At 46.2% G+C, this 27,540-nt stretch overlaps 2 protein-coding genes across 3 annotated transcripts in view; both read right to left on the bottom strand.

Moving 5' to 3' along the window:
* MEIG1 (meiosis/spermiogenesis associated 1) overlaps window positions 1–27,540 on the bottom strand; it is a 256,861-nt gene that overhangs the window by 210,631 nt on the left and 18,690 nt on the right. The gene's annotated exons all lie outside the window — the stretch shown is intronic.
* Window positions 149–27,306, bottom strand: TMEM243 (transmembrane protein 243). Of its 2 annotated transcripts, XM_056846088.1 has the most exons (4): window positions 27,061–27,306; window positions 3,451–3,501; window positions 1,351–1,455; window positions 149–344 (listed from the first exon to the last, which is right to left on the bottom strand). In XM_056846088.1, the coding sequence occupies exons 1-4, from the start codon at window positions 27,136–27,138 to the stop codon at window positions 222–224; spliced, it is 357 nt and encodes a 118-aa protein (XP_056702066.1). In that variant the 5' UTR covers window positions 27,139–27,306; the 3' UTR covers window positions 149–221. The 2 variants fall into 2 exon arrangements, with proteins under 2 accessions (XP_056702066.1, XP_056702067.1); XM_056846089.1 differs by lacking the exon at window positions 3,451–3,501.

Here is a 27,540-nt window from a genome sequence, read left to right as displayed (position 1 = left end):
CACTAGTAGCTCTCTTTTTTAAAAAAATTAAAAAAAGAAAGAAGCAGGTGTAGTTTCATATGGCAATAGGAATGTCCTTTAAATATACATCTAGAAGAAAACTCAAGTATCCATTGGACTGTATCCCCACTGAAGCCCTTTCCTTTTGGTGCCAGTCATCCACCTCAAGAGTACTTCCATCCAGGCAATCTCGACGCAGTCTGTGCTGTGCCCTGTAATAGTCATTTACCCACTTCATGGAAGTAGAGGTTGGCACATATACATAGCATGATAATAGAAAACAAGATATAGTAAATTAGATTCCTGAATTTAGGCTCCAGGTCTCCTTGTCGATACCAGTAGATCTGAAGAAAGAGGAAACGCAATGTTAGATGTTGAAGTATTATTTGGAGACGGGCACTGGAGAAGAGCCCCTTCGTATGCTTCTACGAGTGATGCGGGAGCCCCTGCCCTGTGACACCGCCCCATTGCTTTCATTAGGTTCAAAGAGGTGGGGTTTGCAAGATGCCCACCCCTTCAAAACCTGCTCTCCCTTCCCTGATGTTGGTTGAGCAGAAATCAGGCAGATGTCAGAACAACGAGCTATACTCACACCTCCTTCCCCCTTCCCAACACCCTTGTACTGCTGTCATCTTTCAGTTGTCCAATGACTGAGCAACAATCTGGATTAAAGTGTACAAAACACAAACACTGCGGCAAGTTGAGGGGGTGTCGAACAGACTCAACCCCCACGGTGACATGGACACCCTTTGGTAATTTAGTATCCAATATATACATTATCTCACTCAAAATGCACGCTAGGTGGTTGTTTAACCTTTGCAAGTCAGTCCTAATTCGTTATACTTGAGGGAAGACTGACAGTTCTCATTAAAGATGGGTCTGGGCAACAGATCGAATGAATCAGAGCTTGATCAGCATAACCACATTTTCATACAGTACTTTTAACTCAGAAGGAAACCACTGTCAATGAGGAGATGGCTGCCTATCACCATGTCCTTTGGCCATCTGCCCACGGTAGCGTACATCAGTCTCAAGGGGGAATTTGCAAAGAAACCTTTCCAAATGTATGCCTTTAATGTCTTTACCAACCACTGGTTATTCTTCCCTAAGCAAGAAGTCTAGAAACCTTATCTTTAGGGAGCTACCAATTCTGACAATAGTTCTAAATGTGAAGCAGCTTTTACATGCTGCATTAAAAACTACACTTGCTAGTCAAGTGGCCCACTAAAAATCCTTTGTGCAAATCCTTCAGAATTCTGTTCCATACTACTGAGCATTACCGCCCCGCTCCCCACAACCATTACAGCAAACTGTGTAATCACTGAGCATAGCACGGGTTGTAATACTCACAAGAATGCCAGCTGAAACGCTACACAAGGAGATGCAGAAAGCAAAAAATATGTGCAGTGGTTTTGGAGGTAGTTGTGGAAAGACAAAAGCACTGATCAGAGTGACCTGGGGGAAAGAACACAAAGGTTAGAGGCATGACTTTCACATTGTCTCATTTCACAAAAGAAACCCCTCATAATGGGGGCTCGATTCAGTATGACTGAGCTTCATGTCACTATTTTCCCCACACCCAGTTGCTTATAGACAAAAGATCCTGATTTCCAGGATTCTCTCTGCACATATAGACAGGTGCACCCATGAACACACATGGAGCTGCCTTATACTGAATCAGACCATTGGCCCATCAAGGTCAGTATTGTGGAAATGGAAGCAACTCTCCAGGGTCTCAGGCAGAGGTCTTTCACATCATCTACTGCCTGATCTTTTAAGCTGGAGATTGAACCTGGGACCTTCTGCATGCCAAGTAGACGCCTTCCATCTTCCTTTTTTCCAAAAACGGAGAAGACAGCCTTCCAGCTGTCCACAAAAATTACTAAATCTTCTACTCCAGCCAGCCTAACAGGAACAAATAACCAACACTTAAACCACCCCACCACCACCCCACTTGCTTATCTGTGGGAAAAGGGCCAGCCCCTACCCATCTGCTACACTAGCTGAGGAAAGCACCTCCGCTAATGGAACACACCTGCAGGATCCAGCTCAACAGTTTCCAGGGTTACCTAGGTAAACTGATATTTGCCTGGGCTGTACCAGCAGAAACAAGGGTTTGCATCAAGACATTTCCTTTCTGCATTTCTCTGAGCAGAACAGTCAATTTGCCTCTTCTTTGCCAGGTCCAACAGGGAGACTCTGGCCTGGTAACTATTAGCCATTGGGTGATGCAGACAACCCACAAGCAACTCAACCTTGCTCCAGTTCAGAAAACCTGGTTGCAAGCTGCTGGCTAGGAGCAGCTGAATGACGTCTCACTGACTTGGTTCTCCTCTTTGCACCCAGGAACTGAAGGCCCGAGTGTGCCCAGAGGCATGAGCCAAAGGGCTCTTGCCATCTGCTGCTACACAGCTTGCAGGCTAAGGACCAACCAGCTAGCAAAGACAGCAGACCTGCTTGGCACTCAGAAGCCAGGCCCCCCATCCCTGGTTGTATTTCTTTCTTCATTGTTAGCTGCTTTGGGTCACCATTGGGGAGAAAATAGGATATAAATAAAGGTTACTACTGGGAGGGACAATTAAATTGTTACATGCGTCACTTAGTGCATGTAGCCATACACTGTGTGTGTGTAAAGGGCTGTCAAGTCGCAGCCGACTTATGGTGACCCCTTTTGGGGTTTTCATGGCAAGAGACTAACAGAGGTGGTTTTGCCTGTGCCTTCCTCTGCACAGCAACCCTGGTATTCCTTGGTGGTCTTCCATCCAAATACTAACCAGGGCTGACCCTGCTTAGCTTCTGACGAGATCAGGCTAGCCTGGGCCATCCAGATCAGGGCAGCCATACACTGAGGAAGCCAAATTGTGGGCAAGTGGCTGGTGCACCTCAGCATCTGGGACTTTTCAAAGAAAGATAACGGTGGAAGAGAAAGATAATGGCAAAGGTGGTTCTGGAAGATATTCATAGTGAGGTGGAAAAGTATTTCTCCCTCTTATCTCACTGAACTGTGGCTCCCCTGAGGGACTCAGTGGCAGAGTGGATGCCTCTTGGCCTCTCCAGTAGCAAGCTTAGGAAGACCTCTGCCAGCTGGAGTCACCAGTACTGGCCTAGGCGGGCCTGTGTCCATATGGCTGGCAGCCGATCGGAGTCCGAGCAAGAAGAACCGCTTCTTCTATTAACCTAACGGACTTCGCTATCACCAAGGGTGGCGACCACCGTTAGCTTCCACGACTTGAAGAAGAGAAAATCAGACCAATCCACCGAGGAGCTATTAGCCATGGCAGCTAACTGGAACCTCCAGGGCTCCTCAGAAGGCCAGATGCTGGAGACAGCCTTTCTGCTCAGCGCGTGACACCCTGGTGAAGCCGGCGTGCATCCCAAACTTATAACCTACAGCGGCAAAGTCTTGGCTGACAGAGACATAAAGGAGGTTTGTCAACCTTGAATACTTACTATAAGCAGCAAGGATGTTATGCTGCCAACAGCTAAATTGATTATTCTATCCTGGAAGACAAAAAAAAAAGAAAAACAGAATAGCGTTGAGCGTCAGCCTTTGCATTCTGCTATTGCTATGAGGCGCTTCATATGAAACGCCCCAACACAAATGGGCCCGTCTCTGGTGCCAATTGTAGTAGAAGGGGGGGGGGGGAGGACAAACAATTTAAAATCCAGAGAACAATCAAGGTTAACACTCTTTGCTGAAAAGCGATGTGAAAGCACAGAAAGACCAATCACACCTGCGTGTTTATCAAGTGTCCAAAACCAGAAAACAATTTCCACATGGGAAGGAGGCATCAATAATCACGGGCAGTTTTCTTATCACCTGAAGCCACTTCAAATGCATTTTTAAAGTGAAGGCAAGTCCATACACTCAAGCTGCCACGTCCGGTTTAAACCCACCATATCCAGGAGGCAGTCAAGCCAAACGATTTGAGCGATAAATAACTCACTAACATTTTGTTTTACTCCAGCAGAACAGACGCCATGTAAGAAAACCTTCAGGCTGGCTTTTCTGACTGCCCCTCAACTGGCAGGGAGTCCGACATGCAAGGGCTGAGAGCGCACTTCCAGCTTCAATGGAAACTCGCCGGGGTGAGCTAAGGCCGGTCACTCTCCCTCAGCGTAACCTCCCTCACAGGATTGGCGGTGGGAAAATAAAAGGGAGGAGAGAATTATGTTGTAAGTTGTTTTGAATCCCTGCCAGACAGAAAAGCAGGGCATAAATGGCTACATAAAGAAGTAAACCCAGGATCTGGCTAGCACCTTTATTTCATTTTGAGGTTTTATGAGTTAGAGCCAGCGAGGTGTCGTGGTTTCTGAACATTGCAGTTGCCAGTGTCAGATTTGTGCCCATTGACTCTTTTGCACAAAAACCGTCCTGACTGACCAATGCAGAGAGCAGAAGAGCATTGCTGACACGGGACGAAGCCTAAAGCCTCACATAAGACTGCAGGCAAGGGCAGCCGCACAGCCATGGCAAGCCTGGGGTAAACAGGTTCCTTAACACAACAGCAAACTAAGAGTTCACTCCCCTTTCTCTGCACATCCCTAGTCTCACTCCAGGACAGCAAACCTCTCCAAGAGGCTGTGAGATGGCGTGTTCTCTCTTTGGCCACCACTATGGTCATGTATGAATGGGAGTTTTACCTGAGGTTTGTTGCTGGCTAGACCCAGACTTTCCAGTTGGGAATCTCTGCACCAACAGTGTCCAAGCTCAAATCAAGTCCCGCCCCTTCGAATGCTGCTTTGTAATTGGTAGAGTTGCCAGGTCCCTCTTCGCCACCGGCGGGAGGTTTTGGGGGTGGAGCCTGAGGAGGGCGGGGTTTAGGGAGGGGAAGGACTTCAATGCCATAGAGTCCAATGACCAAAGCAGCCATTTTCTCCAGGGGAACTGATCTCTGTCGGCTGGAGATCAGTTGTAATAGCGGGAGATCTCCAGCTAGTACCTGGAAGTTGGCAACCCTAGTAATTGGCTTACTTCACAGTGCTCACTGTGAGAGAAGATTCCCCACCCCAAAACCCAACTGCCGCATAAAAAAGGATTTTAAGAACAAAAAACGGAGCAATCTGAAAGAAAGGGAATCCAACCCTTGATGTAAAAAAGCCTTTCTTTTGCTCAGAAAGAGCCCCAAGGAAGCAGGAAGCGTTTGAATCCCCACCTCTTTACACACTGCTATCCGACTGTGAGAGATGCCAATCTTCCTGTGGCCCGTGTTTTGCTTCTGCATGGAGATTTCAGCCAGGCTGAGTTCAGGGCAGATGGAAGAGTCGGGTTAACAGAGGAATGGGAAGACCTGGACATTGTGAGGGCTGGCAGCAAGGTCATTTCTAATGGATGGAAAACACATGCAGAATTCCAAGGAACAACTGAGTCAGACAGGGGGCGAACGTGAGTTCAAGTACCCATGCACAAATGACCTATGAGTGGAAGAGAAGGAGACCCACATGAAGAGGGGGAGAAGTAATTTGCCTTTCCTGCAAGCTACCAGGAAAATGAAAAAGCAGAAATGGGCAAAGAGAGAAGACCCAACAGGGAACTCTGGACTCTCCTTTTGCCACGCAAGGCTGTAAGAGCAAGTGGAGAAATGGGCGGCTGTGCAATACTTATGAGGAGAAGAGGTTGGTGGCCCCACCTCCAGTCTAGTTTCTCCACTGGCTTCTCCCCAGTCCCCTCTCCAGAGACCTGCAGCAATTCAGATAGAGAACACCCCAACATGTACCCTTCCTTCAGTTTCACAACTACCTATGGGAATAGGTAGTTGAGGAAAGAGGGGGCAATGCCAGAATTAACAGCTGCTGCTTGAGGAGATCAGTCATCACAGGAAGGAGTGAAGAGGCACCCACAGTCGGGGGGGGGGGGGAGCTACAAGTTGCATGGGCCCAAGAGCTCTATTTAAACTACTGAAGAGTTGCATGTGACCTCCCAGGTCTTCGGGTGGCCAACCCTGCCATGGAGCCTAAATTAAGCTCTTCTAGTAAGTATCAAGTCAAGTTTATTTAAAACAGTCATAGACCAGAATATAAATAAGAACACAATTAATCCATAAGTAAAATAGCTTACATACTACCAATATACATCTTATTAAAATACGAACTTACATAAGGCATCTTTATACACCACTCCGCCTTTTCTTAATTTTAAGAACCAGCCAACCAAATTTGGCAACTTTACAGGTAATCTCCTGCTGCTTATCTGATAGCAGGATTGAAAGAAGAGACCTTCTATTTTCATGAGGGTAACATGCAATTATAGGCACAATGAGGGATTCTCTAATCTGTCTATATATTCTACACTCAAAAAGAATATGTTCTAAAGTCTCTACAGAGCCATCACCGCACTCACATAGACAACTTCCATATGGCACGCCTCTATATCTTCCCTCTAGAACAACTGTGGGTAGCATGTTATATCTTAACAAGGTAAAAATCCTCCTATATTCCAATAACTTAATATATGGCATCATGACCACCCTATTCAACCCACTTATATCATAAAGAGGGCTCCTTAGCCTATTCATATCGTGCTGTCTTTCGACATCCAATATACGGAGTTTAACAATTTCTCTTGCCTGAGCATAGTCATTTGTTTTGTAAAGTTGTTTCGACAGGCCATAGTAGCTCAGTTTTCGCTCAATCATCTTACTCCAAGGGGAGACAAAGGTATCTGCCAGGGTGAGTGAAACAAGTCGCCCAGGGAAATAAATCAGCTTAAGCCAGTAAAAAATGGCAGCGATCCAAACTCTAGCCTCGACCGTAACCATTCCAACCTCCAGTCGAATGGCAGCATTTGACACTCCAGTAGATACTTGGAGGATATTTCTTAAAAATTTAGATTGAGTTTTTTCAAGTAACATCTTATTTGCCATTATACAGAGTGGGGCTCCATATAATAATTGAGCCAAGGATTTCATATTAAAAAGCTTAATAGCGGCCGCCACATTCCTACCCCCCTTAGACCAATAAAATCTTTGAATAGACCCCGCACTCATCTGAGCATTCAGTGAGACATGGGCTAAGTGGGCATTTTATTTAAATTAAATTAAGCTCTTCTAGTAAGTATCTACGCCATAAGCACCTTACATTTTGTCATGGCTAGCAAACCTGCAGCACAATCCTAACCACGTTGACTATGATGTGGGCACCATATATTTTAAAGAGGACACATGCCCAAGGAAAGGTGTATTGGATTGCATTGATCTCATTTCCAAATTGTATAATGCTCAGAAGTATATGTAATTCCCTTCACCGAGTTAAAAGAGGAACACTTGAGTCCTTGTAAACATATCTATTGTCATGCCCAGGAACACTGCTCAAACTCAGCGCTGGACTGTGCTCACCTATTTTGCATTTCCTCTTCACTTTTCAATCTGCACAGAACAGACTGCTGCGGAAGTAATTTTCTCTTTTGGTTAAAACCACACACACAGAAAAACACATTTTAGAAAGAGGACTCACTTGGGTGGGGCAGAGGAGAAAGAGCACAAATAGTTCATGAAAGGACCCACACAAATTTCTGCCACCTCCACAGCTTTTAGAAGGGGCCATGCTATTCAGCTGCCCCATGATATAGTTCCTTGGAACCTGACCATAAGGAAGATGCTCTAATACCAGTTGTGAAAACACAGAAAGACAGCTTTAATTGGATTACCTTGACATCCCAACTTTCTCCCATTGTTGGAACTCAGGGTGGTGGGCAGAGGTTGCTACGATCAGGTACTGACCAGACCCTCCTGAGCTTCTACAAGATGGTCATAGCATCCCGGGTGTCTGCCAACCAAACCCCAACCATCAAAGCCAGCCAGCCAGGAACTCCTGTTCACAGTGCTGCTCTGCATACTAGTAGTCCTTGGAAGAGGCTGCACTGAACACACTCAGCCACTCATTAGCAAACGTGCATAAGATTCAGCTGCACACTTGAACTGGCAGTGCCATGCTAATCTGGTACCTTTCTGGCCCTGAATTGGCCCAGTGACAGTTGCCATCTTTGACCAAAATGGATTTCAGACTCTGACGGTGTAGTTTGCCATCAGAAACTGTAACCTTTGCTGAAACCACAACCGAGTGATTGTTGTACATTACATGAAGCACATCTAACCGCAAGTAGCTGTAAACACTTAGTATTGAAATGAAGCATTTATTAAGGGGTGTGACTTGCCTACAGCTTTGCCTAAAGCTTGTCCAAATTTATTTTTGCAACAGAAAACACCTTTCATGAGACGACTTCAATGATGTTTGACCCTACATGATATTATGGGGAGAGGAGAAGCATAGATTGCTGGATTTTCGATCTCATTTTATGCAACTGTTTCTATGGCTTTGTGAAAATCTGTGGATTCAGCTGAAGGAGCCCAGAAACTGGTGTGTCAGCTAGAATACTAACTTTGGCAACGGAGTTAAAATAAGCAACTTCTGACATGCTATGAGAACCAGATTATAGAGGACTGTGTTCTACACATAAGGGGGAACAAACACCTCCTCTCTGACTGTTAGTGCACACAATCATGCTGTACAGGAACATTTTCCCTTGAACCCTCATCTGAAATCCTCACTTGAAGTCCCCAGAATGCACAGCTGATTTCCAAGAAAGCAAAAAGTCCCCAGGACACAGGTGAACACCTGCAACTCGGATGATAAAGAAGACCCGTCTCATGACAGATAAGAAGAGCTTGGACCAACATGTTGTTTTGTGATACTGGGAAGCCAGTATCGGCAGCTGAGCACGCAGTTGGGAAGCACACACACCATGGGCACCAGTTGTAGGACCAGATGCCTGGGCAACAGTAGATTGGAAAAGGGCTAGGGAAGTGGTGTGGCTCAGTGACAGAGATCTGCTTGGCATGCAGAAGGTCCAAGGTTCAATCCCCAGCATTTTCAGTTATAAAAAGCATCAGGTCATAGGTGATATGAAAGCCCTTTACCCAAGACCTTAGAGAACCGCTGCCAGTCAGACTACATAACATTGACCTTGATGGACTAACAGTGCATTCCTAAGGAGAGTTACTCCAGTCTAAGAAATGAATGGGCTTAGACTGAAGTAACTCTCCTTAGGAATGCACTGCAACGGTCGGATTCAGTTTCATGTGCCTGTGCAATACTTGGGCAACTCTTGGTGGCCACACTGTTAACAGAAATGGTGCATCCATGGGAGCACCACCTAAAAGGTGCCCAGTCCAGAACCCCAAATGTTACTCCTCAGGATCTCTTTGCTCAGATCACTGGTCACCATAACAGTTACGTAGGCTCATATAGGCACAGGACACTTTACAGAGAGAAGACAAACACCAGATCCCTGACCCAAAAAGTATCCAAGAGTAGGCCCTGAACCCAAACAACAACCTTTTAGGTCTTGCCGGAAGTATTCTGTCCTTGCCCGACACAGCCCTAACATCTGAAATTACCTCCCCCCCTTCCAATGGGCCCCAACAGAAGGCCTGTGAAAGGCAGCATTTGCTTTGGAAGTAGGAACTGTTCTAAGCAGCTCCAAACTCCTACAAGCTGAACAACTGACTGTAGAAACAAGGTCATCTCTGACCCCCAACTAAACACAGTGGGCCTGAACACCAGACACAGCTCCCATGTCTGGCAGCCAGTCAGGGGCCCAAGGTGGCTTCCATTTTTGTCAACAGCCTGGGACTGCGAGGACTGGGGCATCAAGTGACTGGCGAGTACAAAAATACTCAGAATATAAACAATACAACTGGCTTCTCCCTACCCAAGCCTAAAAAAGGACCTCCATGGTTAGAGGGTTATCCCAAGGCAGACAGCATAAGTGACTCAACACTGAAGCCCCAAAAGTAAGACAGAGCCCATTTCCAAGAAGTATAAGATAGTAGGAAAGGTTTGCATATGGGCAAAGCTGGTTTGGGGCCAGGCACAGAAAGAGGAGGAAAACTGTGGCCCAGTTCTGTCGGCCACTGGGCCAGGCCCACTTGCATGGTAGGGAACATCAAGGTCTTGTGGGGGGCACCTCACATTCCCCTGTATCCTCCTCCATGCACTACTTCCTCTTTTCCTCCTCCTGGCAACCCCATATCCTCTTTTCCTCCTCCTGGCAACCCCATATCCTCTCCCCATTCCCTGCCTCATTCTCTCCTTCTCAGCCATTCACCAACCCACCTTTTATCTGCCCTTCCATCTTCAGCTATATTTATTTACTTCATTTATACCTCACCTTTCTCCACAATGGGGACCAAAACAGCTTACATTATTCTCCTCTCCTCCTCATTATGTGAACAACAACCCTGCAAGGTACATTAGACTGAAAGTATGTGACCGGTTCAAAATCACCCACTGAGCTTCCACAGAAGGACGGGTTTTGAACCTGGGTCTCCCAGAACCTACTCTGAATCTCTAACTGCTATATCACACCAGCTTTCATAGGTGGTTGCTGTTGAACAGTAGCAAGCAGCCAAGCCTAGCTGAGTAATAGAAATCGGGCGGTATCAAGTCACCCAGAGGTTGCTTCCAGGCCTAGGGTTGCCAATCTCCAGGTGGGACCTGGAGATCTCCTAGAATTACAACTGAACTCCAGATGACAGAGATCTGTCCCCCTGAAGAAAATGGCTGCATTGGAGGGTGGACTTTATGGCCTTGTATCTGGCTGAGGCCTCTTTCCTACCCAAACTCTGCCCTCCTCTGACTCCACCCCAAAATCTCCAGGAATTTCTAAACCTGCTGGTAACCCTAGGCAGGCCTGGCCCCAATGAGTCCTCCCGCTCAGGCCAAAAATCGGACTGGACAAGGCCCTGTCCTCCCCCTCTGTCCCCTCCACCAAGCCTGGAATACTGTGGGTACCTAGCAACAGCCACTGAAGGAATCTGTTGCTTAAAGCTACAGGCACTTCTTTTATCTTTTTGGAGTTTTTAAACCCCCTAATATATATTTTTTTAGATGTCACATCTTTCTTCAAACCTAGGGCCCTTTTCAGGTTTGTAGAAAGATCCATCTTGTAGGGAATTTCAACAAACAGAGCATCTTACTCCATTAGTAGCAAGCTGGTCTTGGCAAAATCCCCACATTTACACAACTTCCTATGCTGCACCTTAAGACGGCCTCCATGCCTATCCTGCCTATTTTTTCAACAGCTTTGCGCCTCATTCCTGTCGCTTCCCATCCAAGAACAGTCCATGTTCAGACCACTTTCACTTGAGAGATGGAAGAACCCACCTTGAGACTATTCTTGTCCTACTATCCCTAGAACTGCTCCAATCCAGGTTGCATCAAACACCAGTATTACAGCACTGGGAATTCAGTACACAGAGAACAAGGAGGCTATCGGGGGGCTGAGACATAGCAACACTTTGTCAACAACAAAAAAAGCAGGTCTCAGCTAATTCTGAGGTATGTAAAATGATGCAGAGTGGAAAACACTGATAAAGGTCCCCAGAACTTCATAAATACTTAGAGCAAGGCCTTGTAGGATCCCAAGATCAAGAGCAACACCTCCAGATATCCCCAAAGTGATCACCGCTTGCTTTCTCTTAGTGCCCTGCGACAATACGGTTTGCTAGAAGCTTAGCCCAGTGAGAGGTTAAAAATACACAGACCAAGAGGAGATCAGGTCAGAAGGGGAGGAGATCAAGAGGGGAGGAGGCACAGGCTGGATTGCTTCTTTGGCTACAAACACATCTCAAGGGCCAAACACAGAAGCAGCCAAGTACCAAGCTGAAGAAGTTCTCAGGAAAAAGAATCGAGGGCAACCAGAAAGACAGCAAGGCCAGGGTTTCCTGTTGCTATGCTTAACGTTTTTTGTGTTGTAGTGCTGAGCGGTCTCAGCCCCCTTCTCCATCCAGAGCCTACTCGCAATCGTTTCTGCAAGTGAAGCACACCTTGCCCTCTACCCCCCACCCCACCCTCACCCCCAGATCCAGGGAAGTGTAGCAAGTTAGTAAGGCAGCACTGTAAGCTCTGGTTTACTGCAGTGAGGAGCACCAGCAGGATCCCCAGATCCCGTGCCAAGAGACGATCCATCCCATAACTTCCACTATCAAGCAAACTGCACATTTTTCTATCATCATCTGCATTTACAGCCCACCTTTCTCACTGAGACTCAAGGGCAGATTATAATATATAGTATTTGCCTAAGCTGTTTGCTTCCACTAATCACAACGAATGCTGAAGTCCCCAGACCTCCTCAGCCCCCTCGTGCATGCCCTGAAGTTTCCAAGATTTAACCAGATAGTCCTCACATGCTGACTTTTTTTGAAAGAAACAAAGATATTAAGCTGGAACGCTCAGGAAACTGAGCTCTGTAGCCAAGGCAACTTTCAGTTTCTGAATGATGATGTGATCACAGGTAAATTATTTTCAGGGCTGCCGTCTTCCACACATTTGAATGCCTTTACTCATAAATGTCTGAAAGTAATCAAGTGAATGATCTCACCCCCTTACTTATTTACGTCATTTATACCCTGTCTTTCTCCCCAAGGGGCGCCAGAAGCGGCTTACACTCTTCTTCTTTCCTCCATTTTATCCTCACAACAACCCGGTGAAGTAGGTTAGGTTGAGAACGTGGGACTAGAGTTGCCAACCTCCAACAGTGTTTTCCGATTCCAGGATCACCGTGAACTGAATTTATAACCAGAGATAGGTTAATTGAATGTGAAAAGTTGGTAACTTGTATACACATTGATGTTTATGTCACAATTACAGTAGTATATTGCAATTATCAGTGGCTGTGACCTGAGTATTTTTTCTTTTGAATTGCATACCTTTTATCAGTACACATCGTGTTTATTGAACCTCCAGGTAGTAGCGGGAGATCTCCCGCTATTACAACTGATCTCCAGCCGGCAGAGATCAGTTCCCCTGGAGAAAATGGCCGCTTTGGTCATTGGACTCTATGGCATTGAAGTCCCTCCCCTCTCCAAACCCTGCCCTCCTCAGGTTCCACCCCAAAAATCTCCCACCGTTGGCGAAGAGGGACCCAGCAACCCTACGTGAAACTGGGCCAAGGTCAGCCAGCTAGCTTCTGTGGCAGAATGGGGCCCCCAAACCTGGGTCTCCCAGATCCTAGGCCCACACTCTAACCACTACACCCTGGCTTTCTCAGTCAAAGCGTCATACACAAATCAATGCCCTAGCTCATATTTCCTAGAGAATTTCGTCAGGAACAGCAGCATTCTGCTCTCGATTCTACTTCCTGTACAGGGAGACTGCTAGGTTGGCTTTGGAGTTTATGTTCAAAATGCCATACCCACAGAGTAACTTGAAGGATGAATTTTCTCTCTTGCATGGCCTCCAGATGCCAAACTGTGACAAAGTACAAGGCGATAAACACAAGCAAATCTGCACGTCCCCCGCACTGTGCGGCATGCAGGTTCCCTGGTGAATTCTCTGCAGAGAGCCCCTGTGCCAATATTTATATTGAGCAGCCTGTACCTGCATCATGAATGCAAACACAGCGCAGCAGCTAGAAGGTTGAGCTGTCAGTCAGGAAATCCCCTGCTCAGATCACACACTCATTGGGCACTTTCACACATGCCAAATAATGCATTTTCAACCCACTTTCAATGGAATTTGCAGCTGGATTTTTACTGTGTGAAATGGCAAAATCCACTTGCCCACGGTCATTAAAGTGCATTGAAAGTGGATTGGAAGTACATTATTTAGTATGCATGAAAGTGCCCATTATGTGGCCTGGGGAAAGTCACAGTTCCATCAGCACAGAAGCAAAATATCACATGCTCCACTGTGCTCCTTAACCATGGACATTTCTTATTTTCCAACCCCTTTCCCTACTAAATCCCTATTTTTACTGTTGAGGGATGCCTTTTTAACATTTTGCTAGCACTAGGGGCATTGTTCAGGTTCAGCTGTGTCCCCAGAGCCCCTTAAATGGATATGGGAGGGATGCGCATTGCCTCCACGCATGGATACTAAAAGACTGGAATGCAGAGCCAGCCATTTCACCCATGGATGCTGCTGAAGTACAATTCGAACTGTCAATCTTTTTTTAGGACAGTTTCTAGATTTGGTGTTGGATCCCAACTCCTTCAAACGGAAGGAGTTTGTGGAAGCATATCTTCCCCGAGTGCACCCCAAAAAACCTTCTGCTGAGGTTCAGAGTGTCCCCCAACAAGATGTCATGTGGCACAAGGGGTGCAAGAAGAAGGGGGAACTGGGCAAACCCTCCTCTTCCTCCTCATTTGTACAAATGAAGCTCCACTCACAGAAAAGGGTACGGGCAATTTTGCCTCATTTCCCCTTCTTCGCACTGCCTCTCAGGCCACACGGCATTCTGCTCAGGAGGCTACTGGAAACATGCAGGCAGAGAAGAACTGTGTCTTTGAGCTCCATCTATTCATGGACTTGGGACTCTCCAACACTTTGTCTTTCTCTCAAACATCCTCTTGGATTATAAATCGGCAGAGGAAAGCCCTGTGCCGAACAAATCAACACAGAGTGAAGCAGAGGATTCAGCAAGGTCTAGTCGTGGGGAAGGGAAGAAGGTGATGTCAAAGGAGCTCAAGCAGCGCCCCTTTGCAAGACAGGACTGTACAGGTGGGGGACCCACAAGGACCTGTGGGGAGGAAATAATCCCTACCTGAGAGGTAGATTAGAGGGGGAGAGGGGGGGAGTGTGTGTGACTGGCCCAAGGTCACTCAGCAAACTTCCATGGCAGAGTGGGGACTTGAACCCAGGTTCAAGCCTCTGAGATCCCAGTCTAACACTCTAACCACTACACCACACTGGCTCTGTAGACTAAACCCACTGATATCTATTTTATATATAGGTATCTATGGGCTTAAAGGTAAAGGTTCCCTGTGCAAGCACCGGGTCATTCCTGACCCATGGGGTGACGTCACATCCCAACGTTTTCTAGGCAGACTTTGTTTACGGGGTGGTTTGCTAGTGCCTTCCCCAGTCATCTTCCCTTTACCCCCAGCAACCTGGGTACTCATTTCACCGACCGCGGAAGGATGGAAGGCTGAGTCAACCTTGAGCCAGCTACCTGAAACCAACTTCTGTTGGGCTCGAACTCAGGTCGTGAGCAGAGCTTGGACTACAGTTTACCACTCTGCGCCATGGGGCTCTTAGATCTATGGGCTTAGGCTGGAATAATTCCGCATAAGATTGCAGTGCAGGATTCCCAGGCTCCTTAGGCCAAGCTTCCACATACAGTTAACATCCAGGAAAGTCTACTTTTTGCTACTGCCACAGACATAACCTGGCAAAGTCATGGGTGGAACAAGTCAGTGATTGCCTGTTAACTAAGCCACAGCAAAGACAAAATACAAGTCATGCATAAGTACCACAGTATATTTAAATCCAGACAAGACAACCTATATCTGCAAATGGTCACAGTATGAACTTCACAAAATGAGCGTGCACTTTTTTCCTGCTACAAACTGGATGACTTTATAGGTTACTAACCTGTATTTATCCTTTCAACAGGATTAGGATCTTGCCACAGCCACTAGATTGGACTACTGCAGCTGCGCTTTTTATGATATCATCAAGATGGCCAAAACCAGTTTTTACTACCTTTTGTAATCCGAGCTACAAGCAACCATTTTCAAATTTTAAAGCACTGTTGGAAAGCTAATAAATTCCCCTACAAATAGCTAATACTAATAATGCCCCAACCCTGACTGGTTGGGTTTTTTCCCCCGGTTGATATAAGGCATAAATCAAAGAAAAAGACCATTCTTTCCACACTGCAAACGAGGAGCAAGATTTGCTTGCCGGCAAAGAATATTGCACCAATATCTGTGGAGCTCATCTAACAAGTCTGAATTCATCAAGTTCTTGGTGTAGCAGGGGAGGATGCCCAAGTACATTCAGAGGTTGGAAGAGGAAACACTTTATTCAACAAGTGAGGAGGCCTGTTTCAAGATCACCAGCGATCACATAAGATCTGCAACTGCATACAAAGGGGAAGGGAACAAAATCTACTGTGGTTGTTTCAGAAGACACAGATATACTAATACTGTGCCTTGGATTTGCAAGTGAAACACCACACCTCATGTTTGTTAAATGTGAAACAAAGAGTCACACAAGATTTACTGACATAAGCAAACTCAGAAGTTCGCTTGGACAGAACATGTCCGTTGCCTTGATTGGACTACATGTCTTCGCTGGCTGGAACCCTGTGAGTGTTTTTGCAAGTCAAGGTAAGTTAACTCCCTTGAAACTACTGAGAAAAGTCAAGAACTACCAGGACACATTCAGTGCTTTAAAATTTGAAAATGGTCACTTGGTCCGCGAGTTATAGCTCAGATTAGAAAAGGTAAAGAGGAAATTAGGTTTTGCCATCTTGATGACATCATAAAAAACTTGAGCTACCAATCAGAATTGCCTGCTATCTAAATATTTACTCAAAACCTCAGTGCATCTTCCTGGCTCCCCAGCTGGCATCTAAGCGTGGCAAAACGTTTACTAACTTGTTTGGAGAGGATTGTTTTATATCATGACACTATTTTAATTGTAAGCCACCTCAAACAAGACTCAGAAGAGGCAGCACAAAAATCTCCTTAAATAAATAAATAGGGACAGGCTGACCACCAAACAGCTGCCTAACTACCAGGCTGATCCCCAGTTTGCCCCCTGAGAGCCCTATAGATATGGGTGCCATCAAAAGAATGGGCGCCGATTCAGAACTCCCAAAGGAAGTTTTAATTAACACACTTTCATTTCAGCGTCTTCTGCTGTTTTGCTGTCAGCTCCAAGACGGTACCCTATGTGAACAGTAAGCAGGACAGTGAGAGGAAAAGACTCCATGGAGTCCACACACTGTGCTAACTGAAGACAGTGACAGTGAACACACCAGAAGACAAAGATATAATTCTGATCACACTGGGAAAGTGAGCGGATGTGAACAGGATGCAATTCAACAAGGATAAGTGCGGAGCTCTATATCTGGGTAACAAAAATGAGGGACATGCATACTGGATAGGGGATACACTTCGGGGTGGCAATGTGTGTGAACAAGATCTTGGGGTAGGGGCTGACCATAAGTTAAATATGAGAAGCCAGTGTGATGCAGCAACAGAAAAAGCAAATGTGATCTTGGGGTGCATCAACAGAGGCATGACATCCAAATCGCAAGATGTCATAGTTCCGCTGTACACAGCATTGGTCAGGTCACACCTGGTCAGGCCACAGCATTGGTCAGGAGACCTCACTTCAAAAAGGATGTGGACAGAATGGAGAGGATGCAGAGGAGAGCAAAGAGGACGATCAGGAGCCTGGAGACCAAGCCCTACGAGGAAAGGCTGAGGGAGTTGGGAATGTTTAGTCTGGAGAAGAGTAGGCTGAGAGGGGACACGATTGCTCTCTTTTAAGTATTTGAAAGGCTGTCAATTAGAGGAGGGCAGGGAGCTGTTCTTATAGGCAGCAGAGAATAGAACCCATAATAATGGGTATAAATTATGGGCGCTAGACATTAGGAAAAAAATTTTTACAGTAAGAGTAGTTCGGCAGTGGAATTGGCTGCTTAGAGCTCCTCCTCTCTGGCAGTCTTCAAGTAGCGGCAGGGTGAACACTTGTCAGGGATGCTAGACTGATCCTGCATTGAGCAGGGGGTTGGACTAGATGTCCTGTGTGGCCCCTTCCAACACCATGATTCCATAGCTAAAGTGAGAGACATCTGTATGCTGATTTTCTCTCCCCCTGGTGTAAAACTGTGGGATGTGGGCAAACACTGCATCTAGCCCCACAAAACATACGTTCGGCCTTTGCTGCACTCTAACAGGACAGGCCTGTTCCATATATTTTTGGACAGATCGGTCCAGACCATAACCATATGTGACTAGCTACGCTTGCTTGCCTTTCAAGCGGATAAATATGCAGACAATTCCCAAAGGCAGGCTCAGCAGTAATCAAATTACAGACAGACTTGCTGGACCAGTTTTAAGTTACAGAAGGTCCCACAACCACTTCCCAAAGGATTTTTTTCACCACAGTGATTGCAGGAGATTCGATGGTACCAGAGATCTAAGCCTGTCTCAGCTTAGGTCATGCTGTTTCTGAAAGGCCATCATTTACTGTCTCTGCACAGTGTTTTTGTCATCTGAAACCTTCTTACCCACTACTAATCTAATTAACGATGTCAACACAGAAACTAAGAGGTACTGTATAAATTAGGCCACAACAACATTTCTTCAGATGTAGGAGCAAGGCCAAAAATGTAGGAGGCAGACACATCTGTCTGCTTTCAGGGTTGTTGTTTTTTATTTATTTTAATGACCACATCTTCTAGTTATTGCTACCACAAAAGCAAACCCTAACCTCTTTTCATCAGTTTCTCGTTACTGGATTAATGCAAAGACAAAAAGGTAACTTTCAACTCACATTTTGAACATCCGCAGAACTGTAAGCAAAATAATAAATCAGGAACCAGAGATTAATTTACAAATATGCTCCAGTTGTTAGGATTATAGGGGAAGCATGGTCAAAATACATTACCTCTTCTGGGCTCCAACTTTCCTTCCTTAAGGTGCATCAATACAATATGAAAGTTACTATACCCTTTCACACCTGTACTATCTATCCCACCCCAACAATAAGGATGGGGAGAAGCTTTTTCTGAAGCTAGCCCTGTCCCCCTCCAGTAATGCTGGGGTGGTAATGGGAAGGAGATACCATCTGTTGGAAGCAGTCAAGTTAAGAGACTACATGTTTTAAGCAAAAAATACTCTTAGCTTGACTGCCCCCAATCCCAACACCTCTTGCTTGGGTTCATTGTAATTACTAGGCTACAATGAAATTTCTAGGTGCCATGATGACCTGGAATTAATTAAGACTTGTGGCATTGTTTCCATACACACAAAGAATTATTTGGTGCTACTTGCATGTAGATGTGGTCTGACACAGGAAGCCATTTACATCCTTAAGAAAGAGGATCACTCACTACAGATCATTTATGTCTTAACTGTTAAGAAATACCATCACACAAAATGGAAATCAGCTTAGCTTAGCAGGGGCTTCCTGGACTGACTTCCTCCTCCTCCTCCGTCTCTTTGGATCAAAGGCACACCTCTTGCTGCTTTCTCCGAGAAGCAGGTTCCATGAACAATCCAAAAAAGCCAATCTAGAAGCTTTTTGATAGGACATGGAGAAGGGAGCCATAATGAAAGCTTCTAAAGCAAGGATTTAGCGATCAGTGGGAGAAGGCACAGCTTGGAACTGCAGAGTGAGGAACATTTTGGATCCTGCCCCTCCTCCCAAATGTACCTCCAGAACTCCATAAGCTCTCACAGGTTTTTGAAAAGGCTAATTTCCCATGACTTTTAGCAAACTCTCAACTGCTCTCACCATCTCATGTCTCCTGAAGCATATTCGGTCCTCAGATAGCAGCTTTTTCAAAAGGCTTTTCTCTTTGGGTTAATCTTCATGTCATGGTCTGTCTGCATACCTGTGAAGTCCTCCAAACATCTAGCAACCACGACCTCAGCTGCGGACATCCTGGTTTTGTTGAGTCTGAGACACTACTGGGAGCCATGTCTTTTACTATTAGCAGTGTTTTATCTGAACTCTATAATTCATGAGTACAAAAGCTGATCCCGGCAAGGAGAACCAGAGAGCGGAGCAAGAACTCTTTGTCCTCATCGAAGCAGAGACGGCACCTTCAAAAGGCCTCACTTTAAAAACAAATGTTTGACCAGCCCTATTATTTCCTCGCCAGTACTAGAAACTTAGCTTCTTCCTCCTCCTTATGGAAGAGAAGATGGCAACCCGTTCCTTATATTGAGGGGCATAAAACTTACTGCAGAACACTTCACAGGATGTTAAAGTCTGATTCACACAAGCTTGTTTATCACCTCATGACTTCAACATGAAGTTGTCATCATAGATAAACCGGGTTTAAAACAAGACAGAGAGAGAGAGAGAGAAAGCTGTACTTTTATAGACAAGAAGAATAACATGCTCTAGGCTGGTGGTGGAAACTGCCGTCAAGTCACAGCTGACTTACGGTGACCCCATAGGGTTTTTCAGGCAAGAGGCGTTCGGAGCCAATTCCAGACACAAGGTTCCAGTCGTAAGACTGTTGAATGGAATAAGCCACAAGGAACATGCAATCCCAGTTCTGCAACACCTTTACTGGCTTCCTGTTGGTTTATGGGCCCAAAGTGTGGGTGTTGACCTTTAAAGCCCAAAACAGTTTTGAGTCCAGGACATAGCGAGTAATTGCCAAAGAATCTGTTTACTCATGCATGTATGTTACAAATTCAGGACCACCCTTCACTACAACTAGAGCAGACTCAAGGCAGCTGACATACCTAAAGCTATCACTAATGATGACAACAGACAGACTACGCAATACCGATCAGATTTTGGAGTCTTGGAACACAGGATCAGATCATCATCAGATCACGATAAAAGACAAACTTTGTTTTTTCTAAATAGGCCCTTGCACTGCTTACAAGAGGCATGGAGAAAAAGGACAGGCCGTACCTCCAAAAACAGCCTGTTCCTCACCTCCGAGGCTACCACTAAGAAGGCCCCAGAATGGGCTGCCACTGTGATTTTCCACAGAGGCCTTTACTGTGTGTATCCCTGCTGCCCAAGGTCCAGCGGGGCTGGACAGTGGCACCTGAACTAAGGAACTCCTCCTCAGAGAAGCCTGCTCTGCCCTTGAACACATGAACACATGAAGCTGCCTTCTACTGAATCAGACCCTCGGTCCATCAAAGGCAGTTTTGTCTACTCAGACCGGCAGTGGCTCTCCAGGGTCTCAGGCAGAGGTCTTTCACATCACCTACTTGCCTAGTCCCTTTATCTGGAGATGCCAGGAATTGAACCTGGGACCTGATGCATGCCAAGCAGATGCTCTACCACTGAGCCACGGCCCCTTCCCTTCCTTGGAGGGACTCAGACGTGGAGCACAGAGGCACTTCTGCTTCAGAAAGCGTTCGAAATACTCTTCTGCCTAGTGATTGCCAACCTTCTGCTTTGTCCGTGCTTTAGGCTACTTGCTATCTTGTGCTCTTTATTAACTCTAGTACTTTACCCAACCGTGAACCACTCGGCAGAACTATTTTACTCGAATAAACAAACCTGTTACAGATGGTGAAAAAGAACCCTGGCCTCAGAGCCGCAAGAAGCCCGCATCGATCCCTACCCTTTACAGATTTTTATGCTACTTTAAAGGGTAACAGGTGCAGGCCACAAACCAAGCTTCCATACAGGGCCGGAGTCAGCATAGCCTGAAGCGGGGCAGGTGCCAGGGCCCTTGGCTTCTGGTGGGGCTCAGTGCGGCTGACCCCCTACTCATGCATCTCCTCTCCTCGGATGCCTTTGCTCACATCCTTCCACTTAAGGTTGCCAGGTCCCTCTTCACCACGGGTGGGAGGTTTTTGGGGCCGAGCCTGAGGAAAGCGGGCTTGGGGAGGGGAGGGACTTCAATGCCATAGAGTCCAGTTGCCAAAGCGACCGTTTTCTCCAGATGAACTGACTGATCTCTATCAGGGAAAGGGGCCTGCAGGCAGGGTGGACAGCTATGACTGCAGATGGTGAGAGGGCAATGTGTAAGCAAGTGGGGGGGGATATGGGCAAGAAAAAAAGCCTGGTGGTGGGCATAGGGGCCCCCCGGGCACTCTCTGCCCAGCCCCCCCCCCCACAAAACCTGGCCCTGCTCCCATACCACCAGCTGCTACCTCAAGCACAACGTTTCCAATGCAGGAATTTCGCACATTCTGCTGCGAGTCATTAAGTATTCAGAGTTCAAGAGACGTACATCAATGTGTTAGCTGCTAAAATGCACTGGAACATTTCAACCAGCTGGTAAAAGGAAAAACACGACATTATATGTTAAAGGAACCCCAATGGGTATTTTTTAAAAGTGGATTCACTCTGACCCAGATCACACTCACAATATTAGATAAGTATGCATGTTGAACTCCATGGGAAGGAAAGTAACTGGTGATTAGCTAGAGCAGAAAAATGGCCCGGAGAGAAAGGATTTGGCACCCTTCCCCTTTCTGACTCCCACTCGCAAAGTTGTGCCCTTCCAAAGCAGCATTTTATCTTGAAAAAACAGCCGCAGACGTCCTTAAGTGAACTAGCATTTAATGTGCAATTTTCCCTGAGGGAGAAAACAATTCAATGCTCCCTAGCGGGTTTTTTTTTAAAGATCTTTATAAGTAGAAAACTGGAACATAAGAGTCAGATGTTTGAGATCAGCCCTCTCTGTGTGCACTAGCTTTCTGCTTGCAGGGATGACTTAAAAATAAACAGAGGAGCACTAAAAAAGTACCCCCCACACCTGCAGTCTAACTGATACAATAATTGCTACCCCCCCCCCCATTCTAATGCATGCATGAACTTGGCCAGCAAACCACACCCAAGATTTTATGTACTCTACATTTCCCAGCAATCATTGCGGGGGAGGGGGGAAGAAACTCTTTAGAATGTCAGCTTGCTTCAACTAATTTCTCCATAAAAATAATAATTCAAATAACAATTTTAAAGCATCTGGTGAAATCTTAAAAGTCAGGAAGGAGGCGATTCAGTCAACTTAAAGTTGTAAGTGGGAAATTTGACAGGGGATAAGACTCTGTGTTGCCTCCACATCTAGCATAGGAATGGAGGAAGAGGGCTATTTAGTGACTGGTGAATCACTGAATGGTTTGTGGAGGACATTTATTGTTAGCTTAATTATATTTTATATTATGTTAAAGTCAAATTAAAATATGTCCTGATCTCGTCAGATCTCAGAAGCTAAGCAGGGTCAGCCCTGGTTAGTATTTGGATGAGAGACCACCAAGGAATACCAGGGTTGCTGTGCAGAGGAAGGCACTGGCAAACCACCTCTGTTAGTCTCTTGCCATGAAAACCCCAAAAAGGGGTCGCCATAGGTCAGCTGCGACTTGACAGCACTTTACACACACACACACACACACACATGTCTCTGAGTAGGTGTCTAAAGGTATAGGCCTAATTACGCAGAATAAGCAAGCATACTTGACTGATAAAGGTCACAGAACTGGGCTTTTCTTGGTATAGAATGCCCAGGGCCCTGGATATAATGGTTCTTCTCATTCAGTATCCTGCAGTCCCACAAGAGAGACACTGAAGCTTGGTTTGCAGTCTTCCCTTGCTTAAACTACTATGGAATACATGGTCACATTAACCATGCAAGTAAATGTACTTTACTTGAAGAACTATAAACCAGGACGGCGTTAAGGCAGGCTGTGTTTATCACATTATTACACTTATCATACAGTGTGTCGGGTTGCGGGGATGCTACACCTGACTGGTAACGATGTTCTGAGATGGCTGGCCAGCACACCAGTCTCCTTTAAGGCTTGCCAGCCTGCTGCCTTGCTGATCCTGGGCAGGGGGGAAATTACCTTATGCTGCCTCAGAACTGGGGTTCAGAGTGGCTTCTCGTAGAGGTGGTTTCTCTCACAAGGGGACGGGGAGTCAGAAGGGGACCTATGCACTCTGTGAAGCCCTCTGACTAAATTCAGAGGACAAGGAGGATCCCATTCATTGGAGGGGGGGAGACATAACTCTGAGACAAAGGTCCTTCCTGTTACACGTGGCTGCTGAAAATGATCTTCATACACACTAGCCCCTCCTGTTGGCAATGCATCACTGATCAGAGGATGAAGAAGTGGGCCACCGAACACCACTCAAATGACTTTTCTTTCATTCTAAAAATGCAATCATCATCATCTATATACTAACAGAAAAGTCAGCCAAATCTGAGGATATTTAAATATGTTGACTAGTGCTGTGAACGGCCAAGACAGATCTTTCTACAAACCCGAGGAATGCCCCAGGTTTGCAGAAAAATACAAACTCCAAAAATAAAATGCATTGGGGAGTTTAAAAAACCCAAAAATGATAAAAGGAATGCCTGTAGCTTGAAGCAGTGCATTCCCTCAATGGCTGTTGCTAGGCACCCAGAGGATTCCAGGCTGGGTTTCTATGAGTAAAATGGCGGGGGAGAGGTTAGGACTCTTCTCAGGCCTACTTTGGCCTTTGAGGGAGGACTCACAAGGGCCAGGCCTGGCAGCAGTCACTGGGTGACTTGATACCACTTGACTTGAGTGACTCAGCTAGGCCTAGTTGCTTGCTACTGTTCAACAGCAGGAACCCTACAGAAACCAGTGTGGTACAGCAGTTAGTACTTCCAAGTAATATCTGGGGGTCCACGTTCAAATCCCTACCTGGCTGTGGAACCTCACTGGGTAATTTTGGGCCAGTCACATAGGTTAGGATGAAACTATCTCACAGGGTTGTTGTGAGAACAAAAAGGATGAGAGGGGAATAATGTAAGTTGCTTTGGTCCCCACTGCGGAGAAAGGAAGGGTATATAAACAAAGAAGATAAATAATTAAATATAGCTTCAGATGGAACGCAGATAAAGGGTAGGCTAGTGATTGACTGAGAATGAGGCAGGGAAAGAGGAGAAGATATGGGAGTTGCCAGAAGGAGGAGAAAAGGAAATAATGTGGGGAGAGCAATACAGGGGAAGTGATGCACCCCACACAGGTCCTTGAGAGTTCCCTACTATGGGCCTGGCACTACACAACTGTGCCATAGGTAGGGGCTGTTGGATGGAAAGGAGAGAGGGAGGCAGGAAAGAGGGAGAGGTTTGGGGGGGGGCTCTCAGGGAAGGGAAATAGTGGGGCAATGTAATCCCCCCACAAGTCCTAGAGGGTTCCCGCATGAACTTTTTAACTGCGTCATCGACCTGTGTGTCACAGAGAGCCGAGAGACAGGCTTGGACCATGTGCAGAAAAGGGCTGTACTTGGAGCACTATGAGGCAGCCTGGAAGTGCTAGCTTTCGTGGTCACCTGGGATGGACTATTCGCATTTCCAAGTTTGTGCTTGATACTATATGTATTAAGTAGCGATCTTGGATAGGGTAAGTGGTGCACAGAGAGAGGTGTGCTTACATGAGCGAATCAGCTCTAACAGCCATGCAGCACAATGTTGATTTGCAAGCAGGAATCAAAAGGAAAACTGGTGGGTCTCCAGCAAATTCGAATAAGTATAAATCGGACGGAGGAGAGGAGAGAGATCCAGGTATCCCTGCATGCCAAAGTGAAGCGCTGACAAGCCTTCTGCAGCCCAGTGTGACAATAGCCACAATTCGGGAAGAGACATGAGAGAGATGTCAGCAGTATCACATTTACCACTGTTGTCTGAACAAGAGAGGGCAAAAGAGAAGCTTGCGCATTCCTGGACAACTAAATGAGAGGGCACCGGCAACGTCACACTTCCCAAACGCTCGCCAGCTGCCAACAAAGCAAGATCCAAAACAGAATCCAAGCAAGGGGTACCATAACTCAAACCTAGGCAGTACATTCTGCATGACAACCAACTCGTATTCATGATTCACCAAGGAACCTCTAAGCACTTTCACAAGAAGACTATAAAACAATGCAGAGGCGGAGTCTTCTCTCATCACAAAGGAAGTTATGGTCTAGGAGAAGAGAGCTGACAGGTATCCAAAGCAGAACAGAAAGGCCTCACTACATTTCCAGAAAGCTCTGGGGCATTCTAAGGATGGGGGGTGGGGGAGAGATACCAGTTATACAGCAGCGAGACTGAGGTTGCCAGCCAGAGACAGGACTTTTTCAGCACTGGCACCACACTTGGGGAACTGCCCGTCCCCCTTGAGGTTCAACCAGTGCCTACTTCACTACTCTCTTTTAGGTGCCAGGCCCAAACGTTTCTTTTTAACCCAAACTTTCATTTAAGGCCTTGGTCTTTTAACACCCTGTTTATGGTCTGAATTTTTTTTCTGCAGTTTTTTTCTTGGGCTTTTACATTTCTCCTTTTGCCACACTGTTTTGTTGTTATTTACTGCATAATTCTTTTTTAAAATCTCATTTACTTTGATGGCCAATTTCTACAAGCCACTTTGTGAATTATTTTTATCCTGAAGTGGTATGCAAACCTTGAAGAAAAGGCAATATACGGAGGGTCTGTTTTAACTGTCAGCTGCCTTGGGTTAAAACGTAGAAAGGAGTCAGCGTAGTAATTAAAAACAACAAGAACAACACACATAAGTGTTGATAGGCCAAGCCAACTACTACTGTTACTTACTACAAGCAATGGCTAACCTAATGTCTGTGTTCTGCATGCAACATAGAGAACTGTTTGCAGAACCCAACTTTAATTCTGGACACGATCCAGCTCCCGACTCAAGCAATTCCACAACACTCTGCCTATCTTCCAGCAACCAAGAGGACTGGAGCTGAAGTTGCTGCAAGAAATATCGCCCAGACTAATAAAGGAAGAAAAGTTCAGAAAGCAGCCTAACTCTGCCCACCACTGGATACTGCCCATCCCTTCCACCAGACAAAAGAATCTGAGCTAACTTGATCTTTATAGAAAGAACAAACAATTAAAATGAAGACGACGTTCTGCAATTAATTCTAAAAAAGGAATAAACAAGTTTCTGCACTGTACTACCAATATTAGATGAGGACTGACATCCATATAAAAGCACTGCCTATTGGCTAAAATAAGTCAGAATTTCTAATAATGTAGCTTGATTCAAGAGACCAGAATGCTGAAAAGTCCAACTTCTCCCAGAAAAGGGCCCTTGAAATAATCCCTCTAAACGCCATGGAATTCCAAGGTAAGCCTGTCACAGCAAATGCTTTGCCAACCCTCCATCAGACAAAGTCCTCTTTATCAGAAAAGCTCACAAGCAAGCTTAACACAACTGGCTATAGGCAGATCACTGGATAGGGCTTCACACGTTGCCCAATTGCACCATGCCACTGAAAGGAAGACCCTTGCATTGACCAGCAATGTGGCGAATCTGAAATGCCACTGGGGAAAAACTGCCAGCAATCTTGCCTTCTTCACAGGAAAGCCTCCAAATCAAGTATGCAGTTGCTTGGGGCAGCCATTTTTTTAAAAAAAAGAGATGCATCCCAGAACCCCTTGCAAAGCTTCCAGCCACACACAGCCATGCTTGAACTGAGATGCAGCTGGCACCCGTAGCAATCTCAGAAGGGATCCTGGAGCACATCTTCAGATTCCCACAGAGCAAAGGTGAAGCAGCCTCAGGACAGCCCGACAAACAAACCCCATTTCAGGAGGGCAAGGAGGTGTGTGGCGCAAGCAAGCCGGGAAGGATCTCGCTTTACCCGTGGCGAAGTCTCTCCAAAGAGAGGCCTGTTATCCACCCCTCTGGTCCCATAGGTCCGGGTGGTGAATTCCTCCATCACTTCCCCAGCTCTTCTCAAGCTCCGTCTGTATCGCTCACTCCCACATAGATGGATCCTCTCAGAACGGGGCCACCCCTTGTTTCAGAGAGGCCTGGAGCCCCCGGCACATGGCAGAGGGCACATCAGGCAGAGGGAAGCATCGATCTATGGCAAACGCGTGGCTCCCGCAGCGCTGGGCTACACGCAAGTCGCAGTTCAGAGCCAGGGATCTGAGCCTCCCTTCGACACCTCTGCTTTCGTCCTCATCCTTAGGAGCTAAGAGAAAAAGAAAAACAGAACGTTTGCTAGAGGTCTGCACTTCTAGACAGCTTCATTTTGGGGCCCTGACGAAAGTCATTTATTCCAAGATTATATCAAGCAGGATTCTGGCTCCTGATCTTCTTCCTCCCCCCTCTCAAA

Source organism: Euleptes europaea, chromosome 3 (assembly GCF_029931775.1).
Source record: "Euleptes europaea isolate rEulEur1 chromosome 3, rEulEur1.hap1, whole genome shotgun sequence".
In the NCBI taxonomy this organism is placed as follows: Eukaryota; Metazoa; Chordata; class Lepidosauria; order Squamata; family Sphaerodactylidae; genus Euleptes; species Euleptes europaea.
Note: the sequence above shows the minus strand (reverse complement) of the source record. Positions and strands in the feature narration are given on the sequence as shown.

Bases quoted from the DNA above. Each gene is read 5' to 3' on its own strand.
- TMEM243 (XM_056846088.1), bottom strand. From the start codon at position 27,138: ATGGAGGAATTCACCACCCGGACCTATGGGACCAGAGGGGTGGATAAC. The intron at 3,502-27,060 runs GTAAAGCGAGAT...TTTGTCTTCCAG, and splicing joins TTGGAGAGACTTCGCCACGG to GATAGAATAATCAATTTAGC. The intron at 345-1,350 runs GTGAGTATTACA...CTCTTTCTTCAG, and splicing joins GCGTTTCAGCTGGCATTCTT to ATCTACTGGTATCGACAAGG.